Here is a 14,896-nt window from a genome sequence, read left to right on the forward strand (position 1 = left end):
AACTGAGATTTAATATAAATCCTGAAAGGGAAAAGAAACAGAAATAAGGGAATGATATAAACTGAGATTGAAAGGAAATTAGCCCAGATAAGTTTGTAAAACAGATTGACAGATGAGCCTGTTTACAACCAATAGGACTCTTTCAGTCAGAATATTAAAATAAAACATATTTTGGAAGAAGTTTCTAAAAAAAATTTTGAAGAGAGACAGGTAAATTGTTGGTGAGTGGAAAATTAAAGCTAAAGTGAGATCTAAAAGAGGCAGCAAGACGGGCTCTGTGATATTAAGAAAGGTCAAGCAGAATGTAACAAGGCATCAGATAGAGATTCAAGAGGTAAAAGGTAAAGTGATGCAGGGTTTTGCCCAACAATGATGAAAGTCTGGTGATCTATTTTAAACAGCATTTATCATCACTTGGAATGGAACATGCAGTTGTTTCCATGGGCCTGCTACCCTTGCCCTGCAGAGATTGTAGAGAAGTGCTGTCAAACAAGTGAGTTGCTGCAACACACATACAATGCTGGAGGAACTCCACAGGGCAGGCAGCATCTATGAAGAGAAGTAAACAGTTGACATTTCCGGTCAAGACCCTTCATCAGGACTGGAAAGAAAGAGGGCAGAAGCTGGAATAAGAAGGTCAGGGGAGGAGTACATACAGGCAGGTGATAGGTGAGTTCAGGTGAGAGGGGGAATGTAGGAGGGTAGAGAAGTAAGAAGCTGAGAGGTGATAGGTAGAAGAGGCAAAGGGCTGAAGAAGAAGGAATCTGGTAGGAGAGGGCAGTGGACCATGGAATGGAGGAAAGGAGGCGGGGGAAGGGATGGGCAGGTCATGAGGGCAGGGAGGGGCGCCACAGGAATGAGGGAAGACAAAGGAGAAAAAAGGGGGAAAGAAGAGGGAAGGGGATTACCAGAAGTTGGAGAAATCGATGTTGAGGCCGTGAAGTTGAAGTGAGTTGCTGCAGTACATTTTGCAGATGGTACATAATGTAGCCATTGATATGGAGGGAGAGAATGGTCAAGCCAATGGCGTTAGTGATATTTAAACAGGTTGCTTTATCCTGGATGTTAGTAAACTTCTTGTGAAGTACACTTGGGTTTTCTCCGGGTGCTCCAGTTTCCTCCCACATTCCAAAGACGTATGGATTAGGAAGTTGTGTACATGCTATGTTGGCGCCGGAAGCATGGTGACACTTGCGGGCTGCCCCAAGAACACTCTACGCAAAAGATGCATTTCACCGTGTGTTTCGATGTACATGTGACTAATAAAGATACCTTGTCTTATCCAGGCAAGTAAGGAGTTTACTATCATACATTTAACGTAGATACTAGAAAAGCTTGGAGAAATGGATAAGTAATTTACCCCATATTGGACAGATTCTGATTTGTCTTTATAACACTGTGTTTATGTAGCTGATCAATAGTAATTTCTTGTTGAGGGAAGAAGTGGGATTCGGTGATGGTAGCATATTTGAATACTGAAGAAAGGTGATAAGACCCTTGCTTCCTGACAGAGATGGTCATCGCCTAGCATGTATGTAGTATGACTGTTACTTCCCCTTTATCAAAGAAGGGACATAAGAAAATTGGAAGAGAAGAAGGCCATTCAGCCCCTCAAGCCTGCTCTGCCATTTAATGTGATCATGGCTAATTTGTCCCAGGCCTCATGTTCTCTTTTGTGCTAATTCACCATAGGCCCCAGTTCCCTGACCTTTCAAAAATATATCTACTTTCTCTTTCAATGCCCTCAATGATTTAGCCTCCACAACCCTCTGGGGGTAGAGAATTCCAGAGAAGCACCACCCTCTGCAAGAATAAGTTTATGTGCAGCTCAGTTACAAATGACCATCCTCTAATCTTGTAACTATACTGAATAAACTGAACAAGCTTAATTAGAACACAAGAATATAAGAAACAGGGCAGGAAGAGGACAACATTCTCCTTGAGTCTGCTGCATCATTCAACTTTCCAATACCCCTTGATTCCCTTTAAAAACTGTCAGTCTCCACCTTGAGTGTATTCAATGATTCCACCTCTACAGATCTCTTGGGAAGAGGATTCCACAGATCTACAACCCACTCAACGAAGGAGTTCTTCCTCATCCACAAATTAAATGGGTGACTCCTTATTCTGAAACCATGCCCCTTAACTTTAGATACCCTAACTATGGGTACGTAATCTCAGCATCCACCCTGTCAATTCTGCTCTGAATTTTATGTTTCTTAGAGTACAGAAATAGGCCCTTCAGCTCAGTCTGTCCATACTGACCATCACATATGTACCTATACTAATCCCATTTACCAGTAATTGGTCTGTCATCTCTCATCCTTCTAAGCTCTTCATGCATCAACCCCTTTATCCCAGAATCAACTTGGAGAGCCTTCTCTGTAGTGCCTTCAATGTAAGTACATCACTCCTTAACTGTAGAGATCAGCTATATGCTCTACTCCAGGTCTCAATTGCACCCTGTAAACTTGAATCAAAACTTCCCTTCCTTTATACTCTGTAGTCCTTGCATTGAAGACCAACAGTCCATCAGTGTTCCTAAATACTTGCTGTATCTACAGACTAACTTTTTGTGTTTCATGTACACTATGTCAATAAATATTCCAGAGATGAAGCAGCTGAAGGTGGTGGGGTCCCTGAGCTCAATGCACAGTGAATCCTGGGACTGAGATAATTGGCCTCCACCATACCATGTCCAACAAGCACAAATATATTCCTTTGGGTTACGTAAAGCCCAAACAGTGAAGTTGGACAAATTCCAGACAGTGCAGTTTTCTCTTAATTCCCATTAATTTTAATTTTAGTAAGCTCCTTGATTTAATGCAAGGGGCTAAATTATAGTTGCTTCTCATCCCTGGTAGTCCTATTGGACTCAGCAAAGTACTGAGCCAGAGGGCCAGTTCCAATTCACATCTAGCCTGTTAGGTTTGACCCAGCCATAGCTGAAGTACATAGCAGACCTTGATTACCAAGGTAAGTGCAGGTATGTTGTTTATTTTTCTTTGCTTTATGTTTTGAATCAATTTCTAGTAGTTTGGTGTATTTTAAGTAATTATTTTTTTTAATTTCAAAGTTTTCATTATTTAAATCTACATAAATTTTTAAAGTGTCAGTCACTTTAACAAAAAAAAAGTTCAAAGGCCCTTGATGGTGACTAGATGTCAAAAGGCCATCAGGGCGGCACCTCAGGACACACTCCTCGAAGTCTCTGTCGCTCAAACCCCATTTCACCTTGTGGGATGGTTGCAGCAGCTGGGCTTCAAGGTTAATTGGTACCACAGACTTGCAAATGTCAATGTAGTTGCAGGAAAATCACAGTGAGTGGTAGGGAACCAGTGCAGGCTTGGGTCTGGATCAGGCACTAATATGTCACTATCACCTTGCCTCTGAAATATAGTTCATTTTTCCATGTGTAGGCCAAGAATGAATTAATGTCCAGAACCGAGTAGTGCTTGTAGAACCAAACTGAGCATGTTAATTGCAGATATTGGGGGAACACAAGCAAAATAAAGGAGGGAGAATGGTTTGGTGTGAAGAATCAGTGAGTTTAAGAAGGTATGAGATAGCATTATTGGGAAGATGGATAATGAAAGAAATTTAATATAGCAAAGTACAATGTGATAGATTATGGGAGTCGGATGGGAGGATATATATGCTTGATGGTAAATTGCCAAAGGGAGTAGAAGAGCAGTGAGATGAGTGTTTGGAGCACAGGCCTACAAATGGGTGTGCAGGGGGTAAAGTTCATGATTTACAAGCCTCTTTTCAAAATTCTAGTTAGAATATGATTTCATTAGAGTGAATCTGGCACACAGTCAGCATGATCCATAAGTTAATTGGCTGTTTGCCTGCTCAGGAGGACTGGAAATTAGAGGTCTCTGATACTATATTAGAACTTGCTTACCTGACCCAATCCTAATGAGACCTGACTATACACGACAGGTTCAGGTCAAGTTATACATGTGCTCTTATAATGATTTCTGTTATGAGTCAGGCCAGGCGAGGTCCAGTAGTTTATCCAGTTCAGGATCACTTAGTAAGAAAGTAACTTCCAGAAAGTTGTGAGGTTCAGATTTGATATTTTGTGCTCAAACAGATCAGTGATATGTTTGAGATTATTTTGTTTACAGTGATGGCTGGATTAGATATGGAAAAATTAGAAATGCTTGGGTTGGGTTTAATTTGGCCTTTGGCCACGTTGGTTTTAAATTTATATCCAAGCAGTACTCTATTCTGTATCAGGGCAACCATCATTTGGTATAGCTCATCCAAAATACAAATATTCACACTGCAGTAGTTTTCCTAGGATTTGAGTTTGGGCGATATACATGATTATGGAGCAGGATAGAGATGGTTTTCCAGACCTAGTTTTGCTCTGTCTGGTTTTAGATCTCAAAGTATGAGTACAGCTAACTGTAAATGGTGCTACTACTGACAGAGTCACATAAATTAAAGCAAATATTAATCAAAAATATACTAGAGTCTAAAATTAATTTTCTTACTAGAAGAAAATTTATTCAACATGCTTTGTTTACACAGGTACACACAAAAATAAGCCCTAAAAAATGTGTTCTTACAGAAGCAAAGAAAGCAGGGGAAACTAATAAACAGTCTATAGAATGTATTTTGAATGCAATATTACCTCCAAGGTAAGTGATTTCATTGAACACTATTTCTCACTTTCATCTTCATAATATTTTTGGATGTTATCAAGTTACAAAAGACTTGGCTGAGCCAATATCTTCTAATATTTGTAGTAGGTCTTCCATTATGTTGTAGACAAACAATTTTAAAAAATTGATTGCCCTGAAGATCTGCAATGGCTGCTAGTTTGCAACCAGGTAAGGTGAGGTTTGATATGAAAATCTTCCATTATTTAATACAAATTATTTTGCTGCAATGTACAGAGGAATTCACCTCTGGGTTAATAGTATTTTTACAAAATGATTTAAAAGTAGATAATAGTTAGTGCTTTCCCACTTCTCAAGCTAAATAGAATTATGAGCATAAGAAATAGAAGCACGTATAGCCCATCTGGCCTGTTGAGCCTACTGTGCCATTCAGTACTAATTTGGCTGCTCCTATAGCTTGTCCATTTTCCTGCTGGATTTCCCACATCCCTGGGTTCACTGAGCATGCAAAAATAACTTTGCTCTGTCCTGTGTTTCTTCTTTCTGCAGTCTTTTACTAAGCAAATCTTTCACTACTCAACTGGAACTGGAATTGGAATTGGTTTATTATTGTCACATGTACTAAGGTACAGTGAAAGACTTGTCTTGCAGACCGCTCATACAGATCATTCATTACACAGAGCATTGATGGAGTACAAGGTAAAACAATAGCAGAATGCAGAATAAAATGTAACAGCTATAGAGAAAGTGCAGTGCAGGTAGACAATAAAGTGCAAGGTCTTGATGAGGTAGATTGTGAGTCCATCTTATCGTACTAGGGAACTATTCAGTAGTCTCATAACAGCGGGATAGAAGCTGTCCTTGAGCCTGGTGATGTGTGCTTTCAGGCTTTTGTATCTTCTGCCTGATGGGAGGGGGGAGAAGAGAGAATATCTGGGGTAGGTGGGGTCTTTGATTATGCTGGCTGCTTTACTGAGGCAGCGAGAAGTATAGACAGAGTCCATGGAGGGGAGGCTGGCTTCCATGATGTGCTGGCTTCCATGATGCCCACAACTCTCTGCAGCTTCTTGTGGTCCCGGGCAGAGCAGTTGCTGTACCAAGTCGTGATGCATCCAGAAAGGATGCTTTCTATGGTACATTGATAAAAGTTGGTGAGTGTCAAAGGGGACATTGCCAAATTTCTTTAGCCTCCTGAGGAAGGAGAGGTTCTGGTGAGCTTTTTCAGCATGGTATTGGTCTATTATTGTCACTTGTACTGAGGTACAGTGAAAAACTTGTCATGCATACCATTTGTACAGATCAATTCATTACACAGTGCAGATACATTGAGTTAATACAGCGTGCATTGAGGTAGTACAGGTAAAAACAATAACAGAGTACAGAGTGAAGTGTCACAGCTGCAGGGAAGTGCATTGTAGGTCGACAATAAGGTACAAAGTAACAACAAGGTAGATTGTGAAGTCAATAGTCCATCTCATCGTATAAGGGAACTGTTCAATAGTCTTATCGCTGTGGGATAGAAGCTGTCCTTGAGCCTGGTGGTATGTGCCCTCAGGCTCCTGTATCTTCTGCCTGATGGGAGAGGAGAGAGAAAATGACACAGGTGGGTGGGGTCTTTGATAATGCTGGCTGCTTCACCAAGGCAGCGAGAGGTGAAGACCATGGAGGGGAGGCTGGTGTCCGTTATGTGCTGGGCTGTGTCCACAACTCTCTGCAGTTTCTTGTGGTCCTGGGCAGAACAGTTGCCATACCAAGCCATGATGCATCCAGATAGGATGCTTTCTATGGTGCATTGATAAAAGTTGGTGAGTGTCAAAGGGGACATGCCAAATTTCTTTAACCTCCTGAGGAAGTAGAGGTGCTGGTGAGCTTTCTTGGGCGTGGCGTCTACATGGTTGGACCAGGACAGACTATTGATGATATTCACTCCGACGAACTTGAAGCTCTCAACCCTCTTGACCTCTGCACTGTTGATATAGACAAAAACATGTGCACCGCCCCCCTTCCTGAAGTCAATGACCAGCTCTTTTGTATTGCTGATATTGAGGGAAAGGTTATTGTCATGACACCATGTTATTAAGCTCTGTATCTCCTTCCTGTACTCCGATTCATCGTTAATTTGAGATACTGCCCACTACAGTGATATCAACTGCAAACTTGTAGATGGAGTTGGAGCAAAATCTGGCCACACAGTCGTGAATGTTTTGGGAGTACTGGTATTGATTTATTATTGTCACTTGTACCGAGGTACAGTGAAAAACTTGTCTTGCATACCGATCGTACAGGTCAATTCATTACGGAGTGCAGTTACATTGAGTTGGTACAGAGTGCATTGAGGTAGTACAGGTAAAAACAATAACAGTACAGAATAAAATGTCACAGCTACAGAGAAAGTGCAGTGCAGTAAGGTGCAAGGTCACAACAATGTAGATCGTGAGGTCGGAGTCTGTCTCATTGTATAAAGGAACCTTATCACAGTGAGGTAGAAGCTGTCAAGCCTGGTGGTACGTGCCCTCAGGCTCCTGTATCTTCTACCTGATGCAAGAGGAGAGAAGAGACAATGACCCGGTTGAATGGGGTCTTTGATTATGCTGGCTGCTTCGCCAAGGCAGTGAGAGGTAAAGACAGAGTCCAAGGAGGGGAACCTGGTTTCCGTGACGTGCTGGGCTGTGTCCACAACTCTGGAGTATCTTGCAGTCCTGGGCAGAGCAGTTGCTGTACCGAGCCCTGATACATCCAGATAGGATGCTTTCTGTGGTGCATTGATGAAAGTTGGTGAGTGTCAAAGGGGACATACTGAATTTCTTTAGCCTCCTGAGGAAGTAGAGGTGCTGGTGAGCTTTCTTGGGCATGGCGTCTACATGGTTGGACCAGGACAGACTATTGATGATGTTCACTCCCAGAAACTTGAAGCTCTCAACCCTTTTGACCTCAGCACCGTTGATGTAGACAGTTGCATGTACACCGTCCCCTTTCCTGAAGTCAATGACCAGCTCTTTTGTTGACATTGAGAGAAAGGTTGTTGTCATGACACCATGCCACTTAGCTCTCTATTTCTTTCCTGTACTCCCACTCATCGCTGTTTGGGATAACAGCCTACAACGGTGTTATCATCTGCAAACTTGTAGATGGAGTTAGAGCAGAATCTGGCCACATAGTTGTGAGTGTATGTAGAGGGCTGAGGATGCAGCCTTGTGGGACACTAGTGTTGAAAATAATCATGGCAGAGGTGTTGCTGCCTATCCTTACTGATTGCAGTCTGTTGGTCAGGAAGTCAAGGATCCAGTTGCAAAGGGAGGTATTGAGTCCCAGGTCTTGGTGTTTGGTGATGAGTTTGCTTGGAATTATAATATTGAATGCAGAGCTGTAGTCAATAAACAATAGTCTAATGTACTGTAGGTGTCTTTACTGATACTACAGAGCTAAATGTAGGGCCAGGGAGATGGCGTCAGTCATTAGACCTGTTTTGGTGGAAGGCAAATTGCAGTGGGGGTCGAGGTTGTCTTGGAGGCCGGAGTTAATGCGTGCCGATCATCAGCCTCTCAAAGCACTTTATGATGGTGGATGTCAGAACCACCAGGCAGTAGTCATTAAGGCATGTTACCTTGTTTTTCTTGGGTACTGGGATGATAGTGGTCTTAAAGCAGGTGGGAACCTCAGATTGAAGCAGGGAGAGGTTAAAACTGTCTGCAAATACCCCGCCAGTTGATCAACACAGGATCTGAGGACATGGCCAGGGATACCATCCGGGGCCAGATGCTTTCCGCAGGTTTACTCTGTAGAAGACTTATCTTGCGTCTGCAACGGTGATTGTGGGTGCAGTTACATTGGAGGCTGTTGGGTTGGGTGGTGACATGCTAATATCCTTCTGTTCAATATGTACATAGAATGTGTTAAGCTCATCAGGAAGGGATGTGCTGTTGTGGGCAATGCTGCTCAACTTTTTTGTAGCCCGTTATAACACCTAAGCCCTGCTACAAGTGACGGCTGGTCTGGTACTTGATTTTGGATTGAAATTGTCTTGGCACCTCTGATAGCTTTATGGAGGTCGTATCTCAATTTCTTATATATGTCAGGGTCACCTGACTGGAATGCAGCAGTCCTCGACTTCAGCAGGGAGTGGATCTCATGGTTCATCCATGACTTCCAGCTGCCTGGAGAGCTTGATTTTAAACAAAAAGAGTGTGATATCATCTTTTATTTCAACCAATGTTCATGCACCCAAGAAGAAGTGAGTTGTGTAACTGAATAATGACCCTGCAGAGTTAAGTAAATGGTAGTGCTGCAGTAAACATTTAAATGGAAAGTAAGCTGTGAGGAAGATGCAGAGGCTGCAAAGGGAAATATACCAATTAGGGACGTTGGCAAGAAGGTGGCAGATAGAGGAAAGTATGGAAATATTCATTTTGGAGGACAAATAGAATCCTTTTTGTTGAAAAAAAGATTGGAGACTATAAATGTAAACTCTGGAAATCTTTGTAAATGCATAACTGAAAGCATTCGAGAAAGTGAAATAATACCAAGTGAAACAGGAAATTTAGTTTTACTATTTCTTCCTTTTCAAGACAATGGTCAGAGGATGGGCAGATATGGATTCAACAAATATCTACTATTCCAGCCACTCGAACAGATGTGATAAATCTGCAGGAAAGCTTAGATAGAAAACTGCAGCAAAGGCAGGCTCGGGAAACTGGCATTTGTCCTATTCGCCGGGAGTTATATGCACAATGCCTTGGTAAGTAAAGTCTCCATTCAGAAATGCAGATATTCAGACATAAGCAATTTCATCATGAATGGATTTATCATTTTCTTGTTTAATTTTATGTCCCAACAACATTCAAAAACAAAATCAACTTTTTTCTGACTTAATATCTAATTTTGCCCAATATGTTTTTCTTAATGGTATTTAGTATACTTGCATGAATAGGAGGAAACCAAGACACATTGTAGATTGAGGGTAATGGAGGTGGGTACTCTCACATCATTTAAGAAGTATCTCGATGAGTACTTGAATTACCAAAAAACAAACTGCTGGAGAAACTCAACAGGTCAAGCAGCATCTGTGGAGGGAAGTATCAAGGCATGGAAGGCTACAGGCCAAGAGTTGGTACATGTGGATACTTGATGGTTGGCATGGATATGATGGGCTGTGCTGTATGACTATGGGTGAAAAAGTTGAAAAGTATTTTGGTGATAATTTTCTGTGAACCATGCACACTCATTCAGATGTTAAATTTCAGGGATAATAGGCCTCTCAGCTGTCAGATCCTCCATTAACCCTTTCTCCACATAATACAAGATCTAAAATAGCTTTCCCTTTTATTGATTCCTCAATACACTGATCTACAAAATCATCTCTTATAACCTCCATAACCTTATCCTCCACATTCTTACTGCTACTTTGGTTTGCCTGGTCTCTATGTGGATAAAAGATTCCATAACTATTGTACATTATCCCAGTTGCATGCACTATTAATTTCCTGATTTGTATGATGTCCTACATTACAATTATTGTTTGGAGGCTTATATGCAGCTCCTGCTGGATCCCTTTAACTGTTTCACTCTTAGTCACACTGTCCTATCCCCCTTGACTGACTAATTCAATAGTATGTAATCTAAGGGTGTGACTGCCTTCTAGAACAAATTGTCCAGATAACTTTCCCCACCTCTGATAAATTATAGTGTTGAATTGGTTAAAGTTCCTTGAGCTATAGACAAGTACTGCAGTTGTGGTCATGATTGATCTCAATGGTTTCCAATAGCTCCCACTTTCACATGAACTTCCCTGCTATGCCTGTCTGAAAATATGTATTCAATTTAATCAACTTATTTAATTCCATTGCCCTTTATAAAATCAATACTATGTGGATGCTGGGTTCAGAGGACACTTTGCTAAAGACATAGTGTATTGATATTTCATTTTACATGACTTTTTGTCATGACATACACTTTCTAATTTTACAGTTGGATTTCAGTTCACTTTGTAGGTTTATGCAAATGTTACTGTGAGGCAGATCACAATCAGTTCTGTAAATTCATCTCAGGGCATTGGAAAAGTACCACCAATGCTGCTTTTACAAAATCCTCCTAACTTACTGGAAGAAAAGGGAACCAATGTCAGTATCTTCTTCCTGGCCAACAGCCCCACCATTGAGACTCTAGTTACTCTCAGCTATCTATATGGGGATTTATACAGCATTACTGTGCAGGAAAGGTTAAATAACACTAAAAGTTGTCATTTTAAAACTGTGCAGTGCTGAAACTGTGATCATTTTAATACATGAAAGATGTCCTTAATTTGAATTATTGAACAGATGAGCTGATTAGACAGATCACCATCAACTGTCCAGAACGTGGACTGCTGCTCCTTAGAATTCGTAATGAGATTCTCATGACCTTTGCAGCGTATGAGACCTTGTATGAAAGTAGTGTTGCATTTGGGTTGAGGAAGGCTCTCCAAGGAGATCTAGAAAAAATTTTACTGCGTCAACAGGTAAATTACTGCAAAAACAACTGTGCATGCATTTAAGATGAATGCTTGAAATGTAATGGAGATTATCATCTGAACAAGGAAAAATTAGTGGGGCAGATTATGTTGGACTGGATCTGTTCCTTGAACTGCCCTAGAGCACCACCTGTGGTCCTTGCATATCCCTACTGAGCTGGGCCAGATGCAGAGACCCTACCTCATAGTGCAGAGGGCTGACCCAAAACAGCCCTGATAGACTTTGACAAAAGGCAAAGTTGGTGCATTCACAGACATATAAAGAGCTTCAAAAATGAAATAAATACTAAAGGAAACTAATTCATTTAAAAAAAATTAAACTACACTTTGAAATATGATGAAGTAATTAAAAAAAAACAAAATCTTACTTTCCTCTTTACAGATTCAGAATCCCCTTTGAAATCAATTGATAGGTGACCATCTGAAGTATTCTAGCACTCAGCATCCTGGAATGCTCTGCAGCGATACCAGTGGTTATATAAGCTCCTGTTCCTCAAACCTGGGCCTTGAATTTCTCGAACTAACAACATGTTATGCACCTGTGGCTGGCTAGAACGTAAACATTTAACTAGAATTTCTGCACACAAACAATGCATTCCTCAGGATTGAGATGTTCTGACACATTTTCTACTTGTAAGAGAATAAACCAATTTACTATGAATAAACTCAAGCAATGTCTTGAACTGGGAAAAAAAAATTCTAATGCAAACCCTGTCTTTCCACAGGTGCTATCTAATTGCTATGTATTTCTGGTACTTTCTGATTTTATTTAAAATATAAGTGGTTCAGTTCAGAAAGGAAAAAAAAATTAAGAATCCTAAAATTGACATTGCTGCGAAGGTTGAAATCTTACTTGGAATTATTTTGTCCACTCTTCTGGTGTAAATGTAGTATTTCATTGTCTATTGAACAAAATGTGGAAGATCTTTTGATGTTCATTCTCTTACAATAGATTGAAGCACTTAAACAAGAAATAGCCAATCTTCAAAATGAACTCACCGAAATGAAAGCTAAATATAATGCAGTCGAGAAACGATTTACTGAGAGGAAAGAGCTGGATGACAAGAGACATTCAGAAGAAATCATTACCCTTAGAAGGATCAATCAACAATTGAAGGTAAAGTTACAAAGTTAAAATTTTATTATTGCCTCAGAAGTTATTGAAAATTCTAATTTTGCATACTGCTTATAATATTATCTAGAATACTACTCTGTAACATTTCTAGATCAATACTTTTTATGTGATTATGTGTTATGTGATTGAATTTTATCTAAATCTGATTTATTTTGGTGGAACTTTAAGAAAGTTCTATATACCGATGGCATGCGTATTCACAGAGTCTGTTGGCCATGAACAGGCATGACAATTAGGACTACAATACAAAATTGACTTCATGCACATGATTTTTGTACTGCTCCTAACATGATTTAGGAGCATCACAGACCTTGAGCACTAAAATGGGCCTCCATTGCTCTTTTCTAGTGTTACTTGAAGGGCTGGTTCTTGTCTATATTAAGGTCCCAAAAATGAGAACCAAGAAATTAAACAATTGTAGTTTTGAGACAGTGCATTTAATCAAGAGAGCCTATAAATAAAAGATGATGAGCCAAGAGAATTGCTCCAGCAGTCTCAGACAAATGTTTGTTTGTCATTCTTTTAGTCAATAGTAGAATTTTTAATAAGATTTGTAATGCATTATAAGAAAGAAGAGAGAGATCATCTGTTTGCAAGATTATATTGGCAGCTATGGTTTTTAAGAACTGGCAATCTTGATCAATGTTGTTGTTGGATTAAAGACTGGTCATCACATTTCCCCCTACCCCGCGCCCCCCCCCCCACGCCCCCCAAACCATGAGCTTTTATTCTGTGCGCCAGCCTTTTATGTGGCACCTTACTGAATGCCTTCTAAAAATCCTAATAATTGAAGACAAGTTGAGCAAGTGGGCAGGCAGAGTGCAATCTGTAAAAATGTGAGGTCATCCACTTTGTTAGAGAAAAAACAGAGGTGCTGAATGTTTTTAAAATTGGAAGAGATTTGGAATTGTTATTCAAAGGGATCTAGTGTCCTTGTACATAAGTTACTGAAAGCTAATGTGCAGGTACAGCAAGCAGTTAGGCAGGCATTGGTAATCTTGACTTCTAGGAGATTTGAGTAAAATATTTGAGTTTGGCCATTTAGAACTGAAATGAAGATAAACCTCCTCATTGAAAGGGTGACAGGAGACCACAGGTGCTGGAATCTGGAGCAACAAATGATCTGCTGGGTTTTGACCCAAAAGTTGACAGTTGCTTTCCTCTCATGGATGCTGCTCAACCCACCAACTTCCTCCTGCAGATTGTTTGTTCCTTCATTCAAAGGGTGGTGTTCTTTGTAATCCTCCACCCTGGAAGGCTATGGAGGCTCAGTCATTGACTTCATTCAGATTTGAGATCAATGGACCTTTTGAATATTTAGAGGAATCGGGAGATAGGGTAGAAAATGGTGAAGTAAAAGACCAGTCCTGATCTTGTTGATTGGTGAAGCAGGCTCAAGGGGCTGATTAGCCTGCATCAGATCCTATTTTATGACCATTTCATTGTGAGAGAGGCAGGTACATTGATTGTGTGTGTGCAAAAGAGAGGCATGTACTTTGGTTGTGTGTTTGGGAGAGAGATAAGTTCCCTGAGTTGTTTGAGATGTTCAGAAGTGCTTAGATAGCAAGAGATAGAAGGATAGCATTAACCATAGAACCATACAGCACAAAACAGGCCCTTCGGCCCACCATGTTGTGCAAGAAGCAGGAAGATGGCGTATGTATGTGTTGTGAGTCATGGCAGCTGAATCAAGTAGGTAGGGCAAAGAATTTTTTCTTGCACTGCTCCCAGGCGCAGAGAGACTCATTTGTAGCAGTGATTTCATTAGCCACCTTCATTTCATTTCTGATGTAGGTTCCTTTAAGTCACAAAGATATGAAGGTCAGTGCTCCCTCCACTGTATTCTGTCTCCACCAGCCATCAAAATGCAGAACACCAAAGACACTTTAAACTGTGCTTGCCTCAGTGGACAGATGCCCTATGGAGGCTTGATCACTGAAACTAATCTGGGGATAAATGGGTTTAGATGTATGTTGTATTGAACCACTAATCCTCATTAATGACACATCAAGTAGGGAAATTGAACACTACATGTTCTAAACGCAAATAGGCATTTTTCACAAGGAGCACGGTTGATTGCCACACTCTAATTGCACTGGCATGAAAAGGTCTGTGTTAGGAATGATTGAATTTCCAGATACTGGTAAGTTATTTTCATTGCTGTTTGTAGAAGATTGCTGTACACATTGGTTAGCACATTTCTACAATAGTGACTTTATGTCAAAGGCATAATTTTTCAGTTAATGGAACTGAATTTCAGAGGTAGAATATAATGTTGTCCTGTAGCATATTTAGTGTTGTTCATTAGAGTTGAACTTCCAGGTAAAAATGTTTTCATACACTGTGGTCTGCATTATTTTTTTTACAGCTGCAGCTTGAAGGTGTCATTACTTTCAGGAGATGAACTGCACCCTGCTTTATTTCTTACGTGGCAGGATGACCTTTTGATGTATGTTTTCATCAGCAGTATTGGAACAATGCCTTGTATGCCTACGGATGGATCCCCATTTCCTAAGGCAACTAAGTTATTCTATTTAACATCTTCAAAGGTAATTATTTATAAATTACTGGTTATCCACAGGCATAAAATAGATATTCTCAGAATGTTAATGCATTATTCTA

At 40.4% G+C, this 14,896-nt stretch overlaps 1 protein-coding gene across 1 annotated transcript in view; it reads left to right on the forward strand.

Moving 5' to 3' along the window:
- Nucleotides 1–14,678, forward strand: part of LOC127575205 (33 kDa inner dynein arm light chain, axonemal-like) — a 34,246-nt gene extending 19,568 nt beyond the window's left edge. The window contains exons 2-6 of the mRNA XM_052024909.1: nt 4,543–4,652; nt 9,200–9,369; nt 10,949–11,127; nt 12,092–12,256; nt 14,643–14,678. Coding sequence (XP_051880869.1) covers nt 4,543–4,652; nt 9,200–9,369; nt 10,949–11,127; nt 12,092–12,256; nt 14,643–14,678 — 660 coding nt within the window. The remainder of the gene's footprint in view (nt 1–4,542; nt 4,653–9,199; nt 9,370–10,948; nt 11,128–12,091; nt 12,257–14,642) is intronic.
- Nucleotides 14,679–14,896: the final 218 nt, after the last annotated feature.

The sequence above is a fragment of the Pristis pectinata genome, chromosome 10, assembly GCF_009764475.1.
Source record: "Pristis pectinata isolate sPriPec2 chromosome 10, sPriPec2.1.pri, whole genome shotgun sequence".
NCBI classification, from domain to species: domain Eukaryota; kingdom Metazoa; phylum Chordata; class Chondrichthyes; order Rhinopristiformes; family Pristidae; genus Pristis; species Pristis pectinata.